Raw genomic sequence first — 22,008 nt, forward strand, 5'->3', positions numbered from 1 at the left:
TTCCTTCTATGTCTAGGTTGCTAAGAATTTTTATCTGTAGTATGTTTTAGATGAAAGTGTTTATTCTGCATCAATTACCTTGAGCATATAGATTTCTTCCTTACTATGCAATTGCGCTAAATTACATTAATTTTCAAAAGTTAATGCAAACTTGCATTACTAGAACAAAACTCCCACTATATTATTGTATTTGCACGCTAATACTTTAAAAGGATTTTTACATTAGTGTTTATGAAGAAGCCTGACATAATTTTTCTGGTGTAGCTTTGTCATGGTTTGCTATAAAGGTTATGCTGGTGTCATTAGTAAATTGAGAAGTGTTTTCTCTTTTTCTATTTTCTAGAAAAGTTTGTGTAATATTGGTATTATTTCTTTCCAAAGTGAAGGAATTGAAGCCATTTGAAACTTTAATTTTCTGTGTCAAGGGATTTTTTTAAGATTTTTTATTTATTTTTTAGAGAGAGGGGAAAGAAGAGAGAGGGAGAGAAACATCAATGTGTGCTTGCTTCTCATGCGCCCCCTACTGGGGACCTGGCCTGCAACCCAGGCATGTGCCTTGACTGGGAATGAAACCATCCACCTTTTGCTTTGCAGTCCAGCATTCAATCCACTGCGCCACACCAGTCGGGCTGAAGAGATTTTTTTAATTACAGCTTAAATATCTTTAATACATTTAAAGCTATTCAAATTTTCTATTTTCTCTAGGGTCAATTTTGGTAAGTTGTGTTTTTTAGTAAATTTATCCCTTTTATCTAAATGGAATAAAGGTTTTCATAATATTCTCTTTTTAATTCTTTGGGATATCTAATATTTCTTTTTTTCTCATTATAATTTTCCAGACATTTCTTGTCTTTATTGCATATTTACTTAATATGTCCTTAACTTTTTTTATTTTTATGAGTATCTTCCTTCTCCTTTCTTCAGTTGAATTTACTCTGCTTGTTCTAGAGTCTTGAAGTAGAAGTTTAGATTGTTGTCTAACCTTCAACCATTCTTCTTGTCTTGTGTAATATATGGATTTAGAGTTATAAATTTTTCTCTAAATTCTGCTTTAGAAGCATCCTGCAAGTTTTAAATATGTTGAATCTTCATTATCATTCAGTTCAAAACATTTTCTAATTTCCAATGTGTTTTTTTCATTAATGCAGGAGTTATTTATGTGTGTTGCTTGACTTCCAAATACGTAGAAATTTTCTTAAAATGTTCCATTTTGATCAAAGATCATACTCTGTATAATTTCAATTTGTGTTGAAATTTATTGAGATGTATTTTATGGTCCAGAATGTTATCTGGACCACATTTTGATGAATGTTCCATGTGTACTTGAAAAAAATATGTATTTTGCCATGGTTGTGCAAAGTATTCTTTAAATGAAGTCAGTCGAGTTCATTATAAGGGCAGCCCAAATCTTTTCTATACTTACCGGTTTTCTTTTTTGTCTGCTTGTTCCATTAGTTAGAGAGGGGTGTGGGGTAGTGAAATCTTTAACTATGATTGCAAATGTGTCTATTTCTTCTTTTAGTGAAGAAAATTTGCCTTGTATCTTCAAAATGTGTCATTAGGTACATATGTATTTAGGGTTGTTGTATATTCCTGTTGAAGTGTCATTATGGAATATCACTTACTGTCTTCAGTAATACCTTATCCCTTAAAGTCTATTATTTGCCTAGTATTAGTATAACTACATTTGCTTTTATTTTATTAATGTTTGTATCTTTTGCATCTTTTTAAGTTCAATTTTTTTGTCTTTTCATTTAAATTGTTTTCTTATAAAAAACAATGATTGATTTTTTAGCCTGCTTGGTCAAACAATAACAGTGAAGCATTTGGAAATTGTCCAATATGATAATACATTTCCTTCCATAAGTCTACAAATATTTTGTTTTAGCTATTTTGAGGAACATGTGAGATTATAATTGTTTTTATCGTCCTGGTAAATTAATTTTTATCATTTGGTATTAACCATTTTTATCCCACTGCTATTTCCTTAAAGTCTGTATTTTTCTGCCAGTGTTCTTTTGGTTACTATTTTATTGGAATATCTTTTTTTTCATGTTTTTACTTTCAATGTTTCATGTCCTTATGTTTTAGGCCCTTCTCAAAAACAACAAAACATTTTTTCTTTCTCAAATTTGATGATCTCTTTTATTAGAGAGTTAAGTTTATTTCCAATTTGGGGGGGTTAATGATATATCTAGACTTGTTAATATAATCTTGTTTTGCAATTTCCACTCACTCTTCTTTTTTTAAGTTTTCCTTTTCTTTATTGTCTTTTTGTTTCAACTGATATTATTATTGTTATTACTATTACTGTTATGCTACTTTTTTATTATTAGTTTGGAGGTTATATACTCTTTCTCTTAGTGGTCACTCGAAATTAAATTATATCATATATATATAACTTAAGAATTATTTTTATTTTATATAATACACAGTTTAAATTTATAAAAAACTAAACATAAGTTTGTCTACATTTATACTTGGTTTACTTATTTCTATGTTCCATGTTCTTTTTGGCATATCAGTATTTTTATATGAGGGGTTTTTTTTTCATTTTTCTTAAACCTTTTAGAATTTCCATTGGTGAAGATTTATTCACAGGGAAAAAAATCAGATAAGTATGCCTGAAAAGATCTTTATTTCATCCTTGCTTTTCTAGACACAAAGTTCTATGTTAATAGCGATTTTCTCTCACCTCTTTAAAGATATTATCCCACTGTCTCCTAATTCATGTTGCTGCCGAAAAGGTTTCTGTCATTCACTATTACACTCGTCCTCTGGCTGCTTCTCAATCTTGTTGCTGTTCATAGAGTTCTGGAGTTGCACCACAATATGTTTAGACATGAATTTTCTTTTCTTATTCTGCTAGCTAAACAAGTTACTCCCTACATCTATAGGTAGACATCTTTTGTTAATACTAGCAAATTATTAGCCATTACCATTTCACCTATTGCCTCTCCTATATTCCCTCTATCCCCCCCTTTTGGACTGATATTAGATACATAATAGACCTTCTAGTTTATCTTCTATGCTTTTCATTATTCTTTTATATTTTTCATGTTAAAACATCTCCCAGCCCAGTAAGTGCTTCCCACTCGATGCCTTTCCTTTCTCCTGCCCACTTTCCCTGGCACTGAGACCTTTCAGACGTGTGTTGCCGCTGATGGAGAGCGCCCTGATCTCACCACTGGGCCTGACCCCTGTTCACACCGTGTTCTGTTTCGATGCCTCTCCCAGCATGTGTTAAATGTCTCACCTCCACAGTGGACTGGGGCTCCTTGGGTTCAGGTCTAGTTGGAGTTCATCTCTACATATCCAACATCTATCGTGATGCTTGAAACCAAGTAGAAGTGCTTGGGAAAGAGAGAGAAAGATAAATTATTTCAGTCAACATGAAGAGGTTCCTGTCCTTGGCTCATAATCTAGTGGTTGATAAAGATGCAGATATGTAATGCTGACACAGGGCGGCTGAACCCAGAAGTTCTACAGGATAAGGAGGAGAGGAACTGTGACCGGAGTGCCCCAGGGTGGCCTCTGGAGCCTGTCGGGTGAGGCAGAAATCTCTCTACTCCATCTCATTTATTTCAAAGTAATTTAACCATTTGATGAAATAGACTTGTATAATGAGTTAAATAATAATTGGGGGGTTTATTCCATCAAGTTGTTTCTTCCCTTTTGAAAGTAACGCTTTCAAGAATTACTTGATCTTTGTTGGAAACCAAGGAAACATTAAAGGATTTCTCCTCCTTTGCTTAAGTCAGCAGAACTGGAAGTTCATTTCACAGGGTTAGGAGATGAAGGGGCCCGGAGCTTTTGCACCCACTCTTCTCCCCTCTCCCTGTTAGGCACTGTTGCCCGAACTACCAAGGGCCTTCCAGGACTGCCTTTCTCTGATTCACTCGGTCCCCAATGTGAAATGAGTCTCATAAAGTATAGCCGATCCTTAAACAATGCAGGGAGTAGGGGTACCAACTTCCCATGCAGTTGAAAATCTATGTATACCTTTTGAGTCTCCCCAAAACTTTATTAATAGCCTACTGTTGACAGGAAGCCTTACCGACAACATAAGGAAGAGAAAATACTTACTGTACTTATTGAAAAGATATCTACTTATCAGTGGACCTATACAGTTCAAACCCATGCTCAAGGGTCAATTGTACTGATTTCACTCAGAACCTTCCTCTGCATCCTGAGCAGCTGCTGCAGTCAGTCCTCATCCCTGCAGCCAGGAGCCTGGATTCAGACTCCGGTCCCCCTTGCGAGCTCTAGCACCACCTCTCACAACACCTCCCTATGACCTGAAGCTCTGGCTACATCAGGGGTTTATGGTGGCTCCAGGCTTCACTCAGGCCACTCCTGGAACCTCGAGTGGTCATGTGTCCCCATCTCATGACAAGCCTTCCCGCCGCAATTCGTTTCTCTCTCGCCACACAGCCTTCGAAACTCGGTGGAGTAAATACCTGCCACTGGCAGTCCAGCTTCCTTTTTCCCACCTCTTAGCCAAAGTTTCCTATATTTTCTTTGAAAAACCATCCCTTCCACTCTTGGGGCTCCACACCATGAGATGTATGGGGGCTTAGCTCTATACACAGCTCCAGGAGTAGGCCCTGACCAGTTTAAACCTGCCGGCATATCCTGTCCCTCACCGCCCCCCCCCCCCGCCAACCCACCACACACACCCAATAAGTGGTTCAGGGATGGAAACATGGCCCTACGCAGGGATACAAACTCTTGCCCCCGCTCATGGTGCTTTAGAATTTGAGAGGGCTAAAGTCGCAAGTGCTAACACAAGGAGCATCACCTTGGGAACGGAGCCATCACGGGAAGCAGATGTGAGAGACAGAGGTTAGGATGTCGTTGAGTGCTAGCTCAAGCTGAGCCCAAAGACAAACCTCTTCTGACCGTTTAGCTCTGTAAATAAACTCTACTTTTTACCTAAGCATATTTGTGTTGGATTTTCTGTCATTTTGAAAACACTTGTATCCCACCAATACTCTCAGTCCAATAAGACCTCCGGAAGCTCTCCTGGGCTCTCTTCAGCAGGCTCCGCCCCCCACCCCTGCTGCGAGCACCTTACCCACAGAGGCTGTGTCATTCACACAGAACTATTCAGACTTGACAAATATCGGAGGAATGAGGAGATAATGTATGGAGAGGATCAGCACCAGGGAGCAGTAAAGTGCACTGTCATTACAAAAATGTTTGTAATAATTCTACCTCCCTGTTGGACATCTTTCTGGGCTGCAGTTCTCCATTAAGCCTGCTTGGTAGGAAGCTTACAGATGCATATGGAGCCAGATATCACCCAGAATCCATCAACAAAATTATAATACAATAGAAGAGAAAATTATATGAGTCAGTATTGTTTTATAAAACTTTTAATTATGTAGGTGCATAAACGTATTATGTGTATTAGGTCACAATGTAAAATGTACTTCTTAGTGCAGACGGAAGTGAAGTATTTTTGAAAACCATTGATCCAACTCCCACCTGAGACATTTCTATTACACAGGATACAGAAGAATAGAAACAGTAGAGGACCCTGAGGGCGCTTGTTTTGTAAAACTTCTTGCTCGCTCATACAGATATACACATGCTAGGCACTGACACTGTGAAATGTATTTCTTACTGTAGGTGGTCGCCGAAAAGACTGAAAACCACTGATTTGCTTTCTAACTGAGGCCAGAAATATTACAAAACAGTATGACTGTCTGAGCTGCAGCCAGCAATGTAAAGAGAAGGGAAAAGGGCCCATAAACACCTCAGCACCGAGAGCTATGCAGGCAGGCAAAGATACTTGTAGAATGACTGCTGGGCTTCTAGGCAGGTGGCGCAGGGCACGTGCACAGGACTGCTCACAGAGCCACCTCAGGCCGACTCCGGGCGGGGCCAGGCCCGCGGGGGTGTCTTTGCACCTGTTTCCCTGCCCAGCTCTTCAAGGCATTGCACTAAAGGCCGTGCAGGCACAGGGGCCTTTGGAGAGGGAGGCTCAACGTTCGCCTAAAATTCTATTTATTTTATCTCATTTTCCCTAGTTACGCTTTATAATTTCTAAACTTCTGGTTTTGTTTTTTAGTCTGGTTAATGTATTACTTTCATTCCTTTACTTTTAATGGTTTACAAGTGTATTTTCTTATTTGTAATTTTATTCTTTTTCTTGTATCATGTGCATTTATAAAGCTGACAAGCAACAGATATGCGGAGCTCAGGTTCTTAACCTCGGTACTATTCGGCCTTCGTAATCTGCAAGCGCTTCTGTAACTAACCAAACAAGAACATCTCCAGTCTGCCTCTAGCATGTTTTTTTCCCTTTTGATCCACCTCCATTCTTGGCAGAGTTACAAGAAATGCCATTGCCTGAATCTTTCCAGGTCCTTATACTCATTACAAGGAGCAAGGAAAACTGCCTGAAGCCAGAAGAATCCAGGGTTTTTAAAACAGAGTCATCAGGATCCTTGGCATATGGTGTCCAGGCGTGTGTGTCACCTGGGCCAGTGTCGGCACCACTGTCTGGGGAGCTACTCCCTCCATGCCCTACGCTTCTGTGGGATTCACCCCAGGAAGGCTTCAGAGTTAGGCGGAGGCAGTGAGAAGGGCCCCAATCCTTTGTCCTTCTCTGGTAGTGAGAAGGGCATTCACCTGGACCCAGAGGCATAACCTGACGATGTGAATGCCTGTGGACAAGAACCTTACCATTTAATACCATCATGTCTCTGTGAGAAGGAGTATCATAAAGTCCAGTCAGGAGACAGAAATCACTTAGTAATTTGACCAAGGAGATGAAATAAGGGGGAGTTTGCTAGTGAGAAAGAGAACTCCAAAGCATAGAGGATTGGCAGGGATCAGGGGCAGCCACCATCTCTCGGCCGGGACAGAGGACCCTCAGAAGAAGCCACCCCTCCCCGTGCTGAGATGTCTCCATTGTTGCAGAGTGTGGCAGGGCTCACTGACAGCAGAGTTCTGAGGTGTTGGCTCAGTGGAACTTTCTAGAAAGCCACTTTCTGAAGTGCTAGGGGAGCTGTGTTCAGAGGGAAGCCACACCTCAGAATCCATGGCAAAGCACCTGGAAGGGTGTCGGGAAAATTGTTTGGGGGGAGGTGCCCTGCCCCCAGCATTCCAGAACGGACATGCCCAAGGAGGGGTGCTGGGGGAAGGCGCCCTCCGTGTGTGGCTCACTGCAAAGCTGCTGCAGGCAGGCTGCCTGGGGCGTCCACGTGTGAGCAGTGGTTTGAGGGCAACTCTCTGCTACGAAGCTGCCCACAGAAAGGGGCTGCCAGGCACTGGGCCTGCAGACACACACACCCTGCAGGGGACCTATGGGAGGAGCACACCAGAAATAGGAAGAAAAGGTCCTTCTTCCCGCCATGCTCCCCCAGAACCCTCTATTGACAAAGCTTAGCATCATGTTCACTGTAAAGGAGAAGTTCTTAAAAGAGTTCAGCTCCATTATCACAGATGAGTAATGAGTGCAACTGGAGCTAAAAGACAATGAATTGACCATGGGAACAGCCCTTTGTCTCTCAGCTTCCACACTCCCTCTTCTGCACACATTGAGCCCTGAACAATAACGACTCAACCCCGTTTTCATCGAACTCGATGCTGCCGTTCACCTTACAAGTGAATAAATTCTCATCCTTCATCAAAATAAGATGTACAGTCCCAACTGTTACGGTATGCTAGCTATGATAATTATTCCTCCAATTCCATCAGAGTCCCACGGAATATTTTCTTACATAAAGACCATATTGTAAGCTTAAGCACCACCAACTGGCATCGAGTAAAAGTGGGAAAAGAGAGAACTAGCACACACACATAAACAGGTAACAGGCCAGGAGAATTCATGAAGCCAACTCATTTCAGTAGTTGGCCATGAGCCATGTACATGGTTGTCCAGGCCTTCCTACCTCCCTCCACCTCTTGCACGTTCCCCTTGCTCTCGGGCAGAAGCTGAGTTGGTCACTTCTTTATCTGGTGGGGTGCTAAACCTTCATTCGGAAAAGTCAGTCTTCAATCACCCTGCCTTTTTTGGATTGTTACAGTTTCCCATTAACCTTTACTGTGGTCATGGAACTAGTAAGGGGCAGCTTAGGGAACCCCCTTGCTGCACAGTCCTCCTTGCCTTCAACGTGTGGCAGCTACTCGGTTTCCCTGTGGTAACTGGGATCAATCTTTCCAGCCAGTAGAAAATTCCTAATTTGTGGCATGTTGGCTCAGTGATATAAAGAGCCCCAGATAGCCATGTGGCAATTTTCTCTTCACATTCAATGTCCCCTGAGGAAATCATTCCTCTCTACACGAGCAAAGCTCAAAGGTGCCAAGACAGGAAGCAAAGATTCTGTGAATAAAGTGTTAGATGTAACAATGAGAGGAGCCGCTTTGGTTTTTACTCCTTGTTCCCAGATCTACGCATTCTGGCTGGGGGAGCAGGGTGGGGGTAGGAGTGGGGAATAACACTGGGTAATGGTTCAAAGCCTATACCATCCTGATGGATCTTCCCAGGCTCTGGTGAGGCCAGCGCCTTTCCCTTGGCTACTAGCAGCCTCATTACAGTTGTTCGTTTGTTTTTAACCTGTAGCTAATTTGCACCTCTAGAATTCCCAAAGGATCCTTGTTACTTTGGCCTTCAGTGATATGGCGAATCTGCAGTGTATGACTGCTGCAGTTACTGGGTATGAGGAATCTTAGTCTGATCAGTGACCTGGTCCCACTCTAAGGCGGTGTGGCTCACAGTGATTATGGTCACCTGGGGAGAAAACACCCCACAAAGCCTATACCCCACCTTGTGAAGGAGGACTTCCTCCTTTCAGAACATTGTCCCCCAGCCACGGGCATACCTGAGTCTTCAGTGAGCCATTCCACGTTGGATTAGGCCAGCCATTTCCAGATGGGGGGGATGTGATACATCTGATTGATTCCAGGGGCATAACCTCATTGCGGCACTGGCCTTGCTGTGAAATGAGTTCCTTGATCAGACGCAATCCTCTGTAGGATGCCAAGATAATGGATAAGTATTTCTGCAAACCCATAAAGGGTGATGCTGGCAGAAGTTTAAAGAGCAGGGAACACAGATCCACACTGAAATATGTACATTTCAGTGCAGACACACTTCTGCCCACTCTGTCTACAAAGGTCAATGTAATCAACCTCCTACCAGTCACTGAATTGGCCCCCTGGGGAATGGAGGCACCGGCCCAGGTAGCAGCTGAGTTTGGAGGTCTCTGTCACTGCTAACCTAGGCACTCAGCAGTGGCATTAGCCAAATCAGCCTTGTTCAGAAGAAACCCAACCTGTTGAGCCCATACAGAGTCTTCACCCTTGCCACTATAACCACCATTTTCATGGACCCGTCGAGCAAGCACTGGGACGGCTGGGAAAAGAAGCTAACTGTGCATCATTTTGCCCACCTGATTATTAAGGGCTTCATCTGCAGAATACCACGGTGAGCATTTACGTGTGGCACACATATCTATCTGCATAGTGTGTACCCATTCTGAGAGGATTCAGAATACAAAGTAAGAAAAAGAAAATAGAGAAGGAAGAGCTAGGTAATAAGGTGAAAAGCAAAGATGATAAGTTCACCTTGGGGTACACTGAGTTTGAGAGTTCTGTGGGGCTTTCAAGCACAAAAGGACACTTCTGGAACTCAGGAGAGCTACTAAATACAGAAGTGTGGCTGCAAATCATGTAGGGGTGATAGTGGAAACCGCAGGTGCGGAGGGAACATTCGGGGACAGAGTGGAATTGGAAGAGCTGAGGACAGAACTGTGTGGAACGTCTGAAACGCTGTCACAGAAGCACGTGGAGAAAACCGAGCAGAGTCTAAGGGAGGACAGCTGGGTCGGAGCAGCGCCTGAGGGCAGAGGGGGACGCGTTTCTAAGAGCGGGAGTAACCAGTGGTACCCGTGAAGGAGAGAGAGGTGAAATACAGGCGGACGAACTCCATCGGATGTGGCAGTTACAGCGTCGCTATGGGTACAGAAAATCCTTTCCAGGGAGCGGTGGGAGCAGGGGCTGGACTCACAGGAGTGGAACACGGGCCAGGGAAGCCGAATCAGTGAAACCGCCCATTCTCACAGAGCAAAGACTAAGGAATGAAGTAAAAAGACCTCTATCCAGCATTTCTGTATTAGCATTTAAAAGGGGACACCCAGCAGTTTTAAGATGAGAATGTTCCAACATTTTATAAAATGGCAGGGAAAGCACTTCTATGCAAACGGCATCGCAGGACCAGAAGGGAGGCCGTATCCCAGGAGCAAGCTCAAGATTAGTGACTCACTCCCTCCGAACAGAGGTGCGGAGGGGAGGGGAAGGGGTTAGCTTGTAGGAGGCAGGGGGGAAGTTGAGTTGGTTACCTTCCCCCGGTTTAACTTTCAGATTACTAAGCATATTCTTCCGACGACAGAGAAGTCTGCGTTGCTTGGACAGGACTGAAGAATGTTTATAATTTTGGAAGAGCAACAGTGGGAGGTGAGACAGGAAGGAATAGAGAGGTCTAATCGAATGCTTAAATTCCACTTCTCAGTCTTTTCTGCCACTTCCCCTGAGTAAATACAATATTAATAATGTATTTACATAGCAATTAAAAATAGTTCCTTTTAAAATCCCTATTCTATCATCTTAAATGGCATTTGTCATTTTCTGCTATGGAATTAGGTCATCTTTTCATGTGTGTCTTTCAAGAATTTCTTTAAAAAAAAACCAAAACCTGTTTGTTTGTATCCCTTATAGCATCTACAAGACTGGGTAACATGTTAACAGAAACTTCAGTAATTGTCCCTGTACAACAAATCATCCTAAACTTAGTGAGGTAAAAACTCCATTTTTTAAAATTATTCTTACCATCTTGGGAATTAATTAACTAGGTGGTTCTCACATGGGAGTCTCTCCCATAGCTGCAGTCAGGAAACATCTGGAACCCCCCTCCTTACATCCCTGGAGGTCAACACTGACTGTGGCCTGGGACCCAGGAGGACTGTGGGCCAGAACACCCATCCCAGCTTCCCCACGTGGTTTGGGCTTCCCCAGGGCATGTGGCTGGGTTTCCAGAGCAAGTGTCCTGACAGCCAGGCAGATGCTCTCTCGCCGTTAAGGGCCAAGCCCTGGAAGGCATGCGGTATTATTATTCCGCCACATTCTACTTGTTAGAATTAAATCACTAAGGCCAGCCCTATCAAGGGAGAGGAATTTAGACTCTACCTCTTGATGAGAAGTGTCACAAGAATTTTCAGATACTGCATACAGTAAGTGCTAATTAAATGTCTAAGCATTAAACATGTTGAAAAACCCTCAGAAGGAAAAACTAAGAATGCACATTAAACTTCTAAACAGAGGTTGGTAATAATGCTGGAGTCAACTAATCCATAATAAAACATGCTACCCATGGCTGCCTGTTTCACAGTGATTACTTGTCATCTTCTGCACTCTCCTTTGAGGAGATAAAAAATTGAGCTGTTTAATCTAGGAATGTGTAGTAGATCCCCGGGTGCACCTAGGGTTCAGTAGGTGAGGTGGGGCCTGACATTCTGCATTTCTAGCAAGCTCCTGGGTGATGCTGCAGCTCATGGACCATCCTCTGAATAACCAAGTTAGCAGAAAATATTAGTAAGAGTGACCACCTGCCTCCTGTGATCTCCCTGTGCTCTGGCAGGGACCCGAATAGACAGGTGTATGCCACCAGAGGTCTTCATGTGCTTACAGGACCTCCCTCTGGCCAGTGAATCCTTGACACAGACCAGGTTAACCAATTCTTCCACAAGATGTTTAGAACTGCAGATAAAGGAAGAAAGTCAGCATGTTTCCTTTTTCTTGTGGTGAAGCACAGGATATGAGGCTCTGGAGTTCCCAGGCATGTGAGAAAGTCCATCTCCGGGAGGGATACAGGAAACATGCAGAGACGAAAATCCAAATAACGTTCCAGTCCTCCATGAGGCTCAGACCAGATCCCCGTCTTCTTTTTCTTAGAATCAGCTCCACAGGTTTTTTATTGTTGTTCTATTACAGTTGTCCTAATTGTCTCCTGTTTCTCTCCCCTGACCCTCCCAGCCCCCCACCCCACCCCCCAACCCTCCCCCATAGTCAATCCCCACCCTGTTGTCCATGGGTCATTTATATTTGTTTTTTAACTAGGCCCTCCCCCTTCTTTGCTCCCCCATCCCCTCTGGTCCCTGTCAGTCTGTTCCTTGTTTCCATGCCTCTGGTTCTATTTTGCTTGCTTGTTTTTGTGTTGATTAGGTTCCACTTATAGGTGAGATCATATGGTATTTGTCTTTCACTACCTGGCTCATTTCTTAGCATAATGCTCTCCAGTTCCATCCACGCTGTTGCAAAGGGTAGGATCTTTCTGCTACATAGTATTCCATTGTCTAAATTTACCATAGTTTTTTGATCCACTCATTTACTGATGGGCACTTAGGTTGCTTCCAGCACTTGGCTATTGTAAACTGTGCTGCTATGAACATTGGGGTGTATAGGTTCTTTTGGATTGGAATTTCAGGATTCTTAGGGTATAATCCCAGCAGGGGAATCATTGGATAAAAAGGCAGTTCCATTTTTAGCTTGTTTTTATTTTCTGAGGAAATTCCTACTGTTTTCCGCAGTGGCTGCACCAGTCTGCATGCCCACCGACAGTGCACTAGGGCCCCCTCTTCTCCATAGCCCGTCAGCACTTGTTGTTTGTTGATGTGTTAATGACGGCCATTCTGACCAGTGAAGATTATGTGGGATATCTTAATGCCCCTCCAGAAAATCCCCCCTTAGCCTAAATTTGTTTTATTTGGGTTTCTATCACTTGACGCTTAAAAGTTCTGACTACCATGGGGAGCGGGGGAAGAGGATGTCTTCTCCTGGAAAGGCAGTGCACACGGGGATGGACGAATAGAGGAGAAATTCAGAGTGGGTTGTGACCCACACATCTGGGACCTGCAATGAGGAAAGACTGCCTATTAATCATGCTAAAGGTATGTCTCCAACCAAGTGGATAGGCCACTGAGAGAGAAGACAGTAAGAAACTAAGGCGGAAGGAAGACTGAGAAAAGCCTCAACCTATCTAAATAGGAAGGGAAAAAAGCAGAAGAGACAAGCAGGTCTCTGGGTTGAAACTGAACAGGGCTGGAAAAAAGAGAAAGAAACTGTTACCCCAAAGAGGCATCTGTTGATCACAGAAGGGGCAGGACAGTCTAGGAGCACCAAGGCTAACATTCTTTGAAGAGAAACCTCCGAGCCTGAGTGGAGGTTAAAAACGAGCTAGGTAGAGTTCTGCCTGGCGAGAGACAAAAGGTTGCACTTTCCCTGTGGGCCAGCCATGTAGAATGTGCTTTACATGTATGACCTGGTTTAAAGACCCATAAGGAAGTGTCCCATATTGTTCCTGCCGGCTGTCCCTGAACGCTAGCACAGTCAGAGCTGGCCCTTCCATGGATCACAGAACATGGGCCGTACTGCACGCCGCTCCCTCCTCCCCCCGCCACCCCCAGTAGGCCTCATTCCTCGGGCAACTCTGAAAGTCCTCTGAAGCCCCTGGGGCTGCAGGCAACCCAATGAAACAAGAACGACAGTGACCACCTTGCCATGTTTGAAATAAATGAATTTTTAATAACTGGTTTCTTAGTCACACCTTCATCTATTCAATCCCATTATTCAAAAGTCTACACAGTTAAATTAAACTAGATAGTTCATAGCGTATTTCCAAAAGAGTAAAAATTTTGCACTGAAAGAAAAAAATAAGACTGGTTACTCCCAAAGTACACTGCCCATGAACTGAAACACCTTTACATTTTCGCAGGAGGTACACACGCAGGTAGGGCAGGTAGGGCAGGCGGCAGCAGACAAGACACAAGGGGCCCTGTCTTTGCGATAAAGGCCCTGAGGCGGGAGACATGGCAGTGAGGTAATGAGGCTGATTCCACAGCAAAAATGGATAACCGATCTCATTTTAGCCATACCTTGTGCTATGTTTATAAAATATTTCTTTCACAAGTTAAAACAGTATCTGTTACAGATGGATTTAATTTTGGTAAAATCAATGAAAAAAGTTCTATGTTAATGCAACATTTGTTGTAAAGATTCCAGAAACACATGAGTCAAAAATTCAAATTATGATTCCCACAGTTACTGTAACTGCTATACAGCATACATAATGGAAGCAGTGCTACCCACATATACCACAGTGGAAAACACGCAGTAAGCAGAAACAAGCTGAGTTATGCTTGTTGTGGGAATCATCATTTTCAACTAGCTGAGGATATATAAAAATTGAAACCATAAATGCATGCATTATTTTATGTACTTAATTCAAATTTTTCTTGATCCAATTTAATCAGCTTTGCATCCAAACTACATTTGCCTTTCATAAACTGCAAATGAATGTCTTTCATAATTTTAAATCCACATCATTTGGTTTCTTTTACTCAGGCTTGCTGTCTTTGCAGAATGGCATCGACACACCCTGTCCCTCCCCACAAAGGTCAGGACACATCTGCTGGGACCCATGTTTCCATATTCCTTTTCTCCCTGGACGATACCAGACGGAGGGGGAAAGACCACCGGAGGGGCAAGAATCACACTGCACAGCTCAGAAAGGTAAATGCGTGCAACAGGACGGGGGCACTGGCACATCGCCTCCCCCTCACACCTTCCTGAGCAAAATGGGAAGAACCCCACCACCATACACTTACAGTTACCAGAGGGGTTAGTCATAAGGTAATTAACCTGATCCCCACAACAAAGAGACAAAAAGAGACAAACCTTTTGGTTGTTCAGCTCTTTGTGACTCAAGTAGAATATATTTAAGGATATGCTTTTGTGTTATCATTCAAAGTCCAAGCCATGTAATTGTACTTAGAATATTACCCACTTACTATATGCAGAGGGTGTACTCATTATGGAAGGCAGAACATACTTTATGTAAAAAGATTATGGTTATGAGCTAAACGTTGAACATATTTAAGCTTGTTACTTTAACTATATTCTCAATTCAATAATGAACCAGAAAGAGACAGACCCATCCTTTGAAACTTCACCTGGGCAAAATTAATCCTGTGTATTACATTCAGTACCACTTTTCCCGGTTTGGTTTTAACTAGAAAGGGCACCTTGTACACCTTGAGAGAGGAACCCTTTTATCTGCCAGCAGCCTTTACCGTCAGGGCATGTTTCGTTATATTCAAACTGAATTACTTTGGTTTCAGAACAGTCACATTTCCTTTTCCCCTCTACGTGGCTGCGCCCCACCAGTGTCCGTGACCTTGTGTGTTTGGATGGTGAGATGGTTACCCTTTTTGTCTCTAGGCATTACTGTAATGCAGCTATTAGACTTTAAGTCTGTATTCAAGTCTGTATTCGTTTATGTACAGAAGGATCCTTTTCCATATAAGCAGTAAAAAATTTTCCTTCATCTAGCTTAGTGTACCAACGTTCAATTAAAATGAAGATTCAGAGCTGGCAGAAAGCCTCAACAGCATTTGTTCTAACCTGGGAGATGACACAGTTAAGCCTCTGCTTGTAAAAAGTATGACCGTTTTACATATAATTAAAGGGTAATAATTAAATGCTAAAAGGAAAACAAATCCTAAGGCATATTAATTTTAGGAGGCTTTATTGTAGAGGAAGAGTTGTCTTCTTAATGTTACCTACAATTATACAAGAGGCCTTGCAACAAATAAAGATTTACACCTAAGTTCTTAGATAAAACATACAATCCAAAAGGTATCCCCTGGGGCATAAATATGCAAATTTCAGGGGTCTCCCCCCACCTTATCTGTGAAGAAACAGTATCTGCAGCTGGCGGCAAAGCACACTCTGAACACTATTTCCAGTTGTTGGATAATACAAAGGTGGTCGGTAAGTGATAATGAGCGCCTGCATGTTGTCAGAGACCAGGAAAGGGGCTTATCTGCTGCCTCATGTGATACATCAGTCAGATGTAAAAAGCATAAATTTTCCATCCAGTCCATCCACTTTAGGGGACTGTCTCAGGAAAACTGGGGATCCACCCTGGCTGGTGTGGCTCAGTGGATTGAGCACCAGCCTGGGAACTAAAGGGTCACTGGTTCAATTCCTCCTAGTCAGGGCACATGCCTGGGTTTTGGGCCAGGTCCCCAGTAGGGGGCTCGTGAGAGGCAACCACACACTGATGTTTCTCTCCCTCCCTCCCTTGCCCTCTCTCTAAAAATAAATAAATTAAATTTAAAAAAACAAACAACTGTGGATCCAGCAGAGGGCAAGGTTTACCCTAAACAGAATTTAAAAAATGTCTCTTTGACTATGGAAGCTAAAGCAAAAATGATCAATTCTAGAGGATCAGAGAATGAATGAGTGCTTAGAAATATAAAATGATAGGGTCTGTTTCTCTTGAGCAATCAGTATGTGAAATTCCCAAAGGTCGTAAGTTTTCCAGATAAACTGACAGCAAATAAGGTCCTAAAGACTGTCAGTACCATAGATAAGCTAATTTTTCACACTTACTTATACTTAAGGCTACAGAATTCCATTAGTGACTGACAGTAAAATATTCACGCAGTAAATAATGAAGGACAGGAAAATCTGGGGAACAAGGTAAGTGGTCCAACAAAAGCACACTTAAATAATTACAGTACATTCATAAAATAGGTATTCTGTAGCCTTTTTTGATGTGTTTCTGAAGAATATCCAAGGAGAGGAAAAGGGCTGATAACATGCTATAAAATGAAAAGTGAGGTTACAAAATAGTATGTTTTATATAACCTCTGTTTTAGAAAGAAAGTAAGTACATAGAAAAACAGACTGGAAGAACACACACAAAAATACTATCAGAAGTTACCCTTGCTGTTGGTGAGAACTTAATGTCTTCAATTTTTTTTTTCTTTTCCAAATGAAAAGGGGTAAATGGGAAATTTTTAGTTTCAAAAAGAGTCAGTGAGTATATTCTGATCTCTTTGCACCATCTTTTTAATAATATGCCAAAGGAAAAACAGAAATATATTTACTGTCATTTAGCACTTGCATTAATAATTATTTTTCTTTAAGTTAAAAAATAATAGTTCACCAAACTTACAGCTTCCTTATACTCTGCCAATTCACACAAGAGCATATGTTTTTTAAAAGATATGACGTCAGTGTTTACCCAAGGTCGCATGTAACCTTCCAGGCAGTTCGCCTTGCACATCATGTCTAGAAAATGAACTTCATGTGCTTGATCCCGTAAGTCTTGAAGAAAACCATGATGATGAGTGCCCACAAGCCCAGAATAAAACCCCCAGGAGGGTGCCAGTCCTTCGGCTTCGGCTTCTGCAAAACAAGGACGACGAGGTAAGTTTAACAAGGGGTAAATAATTCAGCAAAGGGTAAAGCAGATACTGATGTAGAAATAGAAATTTAGCAACTTGTGTTTCAAGGGAGAGTCATTTAGCTAAATTAAATGTCTTAGGACAGCGACAATGGCAAAGACGTCAAACAGGGTAAACATCTCAAAGCGGCTCTTACAAACATCGGTTTCACAGGAGATTTTGTTTCCGCAAAGGGCCTGCCCTGCCCAACCATCTCTCTTCAAACAAGTTATTCACTAGCCTCACAGCCCCCTCTTTGAATTTACATGTTCATGAGTTTGTTGGTTTTATCTGTCTCTCCTATCACACTAGCTCTATGAAGGGCACCTGGTTATATTCCCAGCAGCCACCTGCACAGTGGCTGGCACGCTTATACAGGAGACGTTCATACTCTCTGAGTACACCAGAAGAAAAACAAAAGCTACCGATTCCCTTTATTCTGGCATTCAACAATACCTGTTTGGGGCCAGCACCTTTGGTCATGTTACTCCCTGGGCAGGATGTTCCCTGCTCCACCATGCCTACTGAAAACGAACTCAAATGCCAACTCCTCCAGATTTTCCCAGCTGATATAGTCTTCTCTTTGAATCTGTAGCTCCTTCTACTTTTTCTCCTATTTACTATTAGTTACTTTTATTACTTATCTCCCTGCGTACTTCCAGGGGTCAAATTCTGGCTGAGTCCATTTTACCTGCCCTTCTCCATTCCCGACACTTTGACACTCAGCCAAGTGTCCCGTATGCTTCCTCGCCCAGGAAGGAATGGCAAACCCGTCTTCCCCCTTTAGCTGTCACCTCAGCAGTCACACTGCCCTGAAATTGGAGGTCTGTACCTATGATCTCTTTATGAGTTCTACTTCCCGAGTTACTAGCTACGATTGTAAGGACGGTCCTCATGAGAATCACATTTTAGACTGGAGTGAAGAGAAACCATAATATGACCTTTGCTACAGTTATCATGTAAACTAGATCCCAGAAAGGTTCATAAATCCCTTAGCTGAGCTCACGTCTCAGAGCCTGGCTTTCCCTTACACAACCAGGGCCTCACGCTCTTCGCTCAGCCCTAACTAATCACTGTGACTTTCAGGGGGTGTTTAAAGCAAGTCATGTTGAAAATAAAAAAGGTGAGCAACATTTAAGTTCTGTGATTCATTAGAGATTACTTAAATAACACTGAAATTATTTATTTAAATAATACAAAGAAATCTTATTTTTGCAGCTGTAAAAACTCGTTACTTGTCAATGAGATGAATTTTTTTTATATTGTAATTTTACCATTTGATCATAAATTGAATAGCCAGAAACAGCTCCCAGAGACAAGATAACTATGGCTTCTTTGGAAGTAACCATCCCCAAAGACCTGCCTGGGCAGCTGTTTTAACCTGTTTCCAAAGACTGGCTTGGAGAACTCTGGAGGCACTGCTTCCTGGCCCTTCAACGAGAAGTGCCCCACACTCACCCCACTGACGCCCAGGACAGGAGCAGGCAGAAGAGCAAAGTGCTAGAGCTGCGCTTTCCTAACAGCAGACCTTTGAAAGTAATAATGGAGGACTAAGAAACATATGTAATTGCTTCAAAATTATAATGAAATGGTGTATGTATTCACATTGTAACTTGAGCAAGCTAACAAAAGCAGCAAATCTCAGCTTTTTAAAACTGTGTGCAGTTGCTATTTTTTATTATATCTCGATTATGTACTTTGATGAAAAGATGGAAAATGAATTATTTATTAATTATTGTTTGGACCCTTGGCTTAACATGGCATCTAAGTAGAATCCCTAAGAGCTGCCTCTCCATCTTCTCTGGAAAATACAAAGGCCCAGAAAAGGACATCAGAAAATGACACAAAAAAATTAATTTAATCTCTAATGAGAAACCTCAGACACTTTCATTATCTGTACATCCTAGAAACCCAGTCTAGAAACAAATTAATGTTGGCCCAGTTTTACGATGAGTACACAGGAGGCAAAGTACCGCTTTGCTCTGGGAGACACAACAGTTCTGTCAGCTCTCTCCCTTTTTCTCCCTGCAGGTTAAAGATCCTGTCAGAAGGTGCCCAGGTACTAGTATTGGTTCGCTACATCTAAGAAGCTTCGAGACCCACATAAGGTCTGCAGAGAAGGCAAAATACAGGGAACAATTCTTTTAATAGTACACATTAAGAAATGTGGGTTTTTTTGATATACTTCATCTTTTTAAAGTGCCTCCAAATCAGGTACACATAGCATGGTAGATGATCTTAGTTCAGTTTAGCCAAACAACATTCAATGCCTGCCTGCCAGTGACTGGGAATTATGTAACCCGCCACCTATTCTTCAGATGCAGATCTGCGAAGGCTGTTCAAATCTAAGTAGACAGTGAGATGCTCTGCTGGCAAACACCAACACAGTTCTAAGAAAAAGGAAAAAACAAAATGAAATCTGTGAGTAAAAATACTCTCACACGAGAAATATTGTGAAGATGCAGAGAACATATCTCTCAATAAGATTTAATAAGGAAGTAAAAAATAATTTCAGAAAAACTTTATTTGGCATGGGCGTGAATAAAGACACATAAGGAACCAAAATTTTTTTTAATGGTATAAAGACAAAAATAATACCGATACAAGGACAACAGACTAGATAAAAGGGAGTTGGGTGATACAATTTTTATAATAGCAAAATCAAAATCTACACTGACGAAAAAGGTAAGTGTCCTAAGCACATCTCTGAGTCCTTCATTCACCTAATTGTCATAGACTGATAGCAAAAAATGACCCCGATTCCCCACACATCCCTGTGTCCATGCCCTTTTGCAATACACTGCTTTATAGCAGCTCCCATCAAGTGGTGGAATCTACATTCTTACTCCTTGAATCAGCTGGCCTTGTGATTTCTTTTGGCCAAATGAAGACACAAAGCAACAGCGTCCTAATCCCAAATCTAGCCTCGAGAGGCTTGGCTTCCTTCAGCTCTCTCCGTCAGACCTCTGCTACCACCATGACAAAAAAAACTAATCAAGGCTTCTGGAGGAAAAGATGCCATGTGACGAAGAGGTCAGGTCCCCCAGCCAACAACAAGCCAATCCAAAAAGTAGAACCACCTAACCAACCTAGGGCTGACCATGGACTCATGAGGTCAGAACACGTTCTCATGCACTGAGAACAGAACTGCCCAGAATTCAGACTAAACTGCCCACCTGTAGAATTATGAGCTAAATAAACGATCGATGTTTAGAGTCACTAAGTTTTGAAATGATTTGTTATGCATGAAACGCTATGGAATACATCCACTGAGGTGACATTGTGGAAGGAAAAACCCTGAAATATGACTTTCATAAGATAATTAAGTTCCCATCTACATACTTGTAGCTTCAGGTTTCTGCAACAACAGTATAAATAAGAACAGAGTGAAGGGCAGCTAATCAACCCCTTGTCCACCATAAGCTTTGTTCAGGTGGGGGAGGTCTGTCAAAATAATCCCCTCTAACCCTCCTAGAATGAGAAACCCATCCCCATTAACTCATTTGAGCTAAATTTCATAAAGTAAGAATTTCAGCCACCACCTGTTGCATCTGAACAGGATTTACAGACAGTTGCTGATAAAGCTGTCCAGGAAAAATACGGCTATACTGTCTCCTGGAGGTAAATTTCACAAATGTCCTTGGCCCCCCACCGCCCTCACTCTAAGGGAACTGTAGTGAGGCTCACTTCTAGCTGTCTGTTCTAGTCTTCCTTGCAGCAGACTGACTCCACTTGTCATCATGCCAGGAACTGCTCTGAAGGAAACGAAGAGGGGGAGTCGAGAGACTAACTCCCCCAGCTCACCTCCAGCCTTCCTCCTCCCAACTGCAATCTCGTTCTGAGGTGCAGCTCCTCTCCATTTGAAGTTAGCAATTAGTGCTAACGAGATGTTGCCCCCTTCTGGAGAAATGAACATCTCCCAGGATCATGATGCATCTCACCCATGGAAAATTTGCAAAGCAATTAATCTAATCTAGGATCATTAAAAATGATTTGTTTTCAACTGTGATTTTATCTTTAATAGAAAGCCATCATTCTTCCTTAACCATGATTTAACTTTTTGTGATAAGAATACCCACTATTAACACCATGAACATCGCTCTGGAATTTCTGGCCAATTCGGACATAACATTTAGGAAGGAAAAGTGAATTTTCATTATTTGCAGATAATCTGATTAGCTATCAGCCAACTCTACAAAATCAACTTACAATTATTGAGAATAAAGAGCTCAGATTTGAGATAACCATATTTTAGAAATACCCTTCTAATATGCCAGTAAAAACAAGTCAGAAAATAGAACAGAAAAAATTACATCACAATAGTAATGAGAAACATTAAATAATTAGGAATACCAATGGCATGAGATATAAGGTAAACAATCTATACATAGGGAGGGGTAAACAGTCCTAAATATCAAAAATAATATGATAAAGCTAATTTATAATGTTATTCTGATGCAAAGTACATCAGTGAAACAGAATAGAAAGTAAGCAATTAGTCCAGTAACCAAGAATTTAGAATACAATAAAAACTATTACAAGTCAATAGGCAAGGGAATATTCTTACTAGTGTAGTAACAGTGTATTAACATTTGAAAAAAACTCAGTTTTGTTTCTAACCCACATTATAAACCAATATACACTTTACATAATTTAGAATTAGATGGATAAATATTAGACAATTAGAGGGAAAAAACTTTTTAAATTA

General features: G+C 41.8%; 1 protein-coding gene across 1 annotated transcript in view; it reads right to left on the bottom strand.

The window, feature by feature from the left end:
* Positions 1-16,094: 16,094 nt before the first annotated feature.
* The window catches only part of PIGK (phosphatidylinositol glycan anchor biosynthesis class K), an 88,943-nt gene continuing 83,029 nt past the window's right edge, over positions 16,095-22,008 (bottom strand). The window contains exon 11 of the mRNA XM_024565522.4: positions 16,095-17,262. Within this exon, the coding sequence (XP_024421290.2) occupies positions 17,146-17,262 (117 nt within the window). The 3' untranslated portion in view covers positions 16,095-17,145. The remainder of the gene's footprint in view (positions 17,263-22,008) is intronic.

Source organism: Desmodus rotundus, chromosome 3 (assembly GCF_022682495.2).
Source record: "Desmodus rotundus isolate HL8 chromosome 3, HLdesRot8A.1, whole genome shotgun sequence".
Lineage (NCBI taxonomy): Eukaryota > Metazoa > Chordata > Mammalia > Chiroptera > Phyllostomidae > Desmodus > Desmodus rotundus.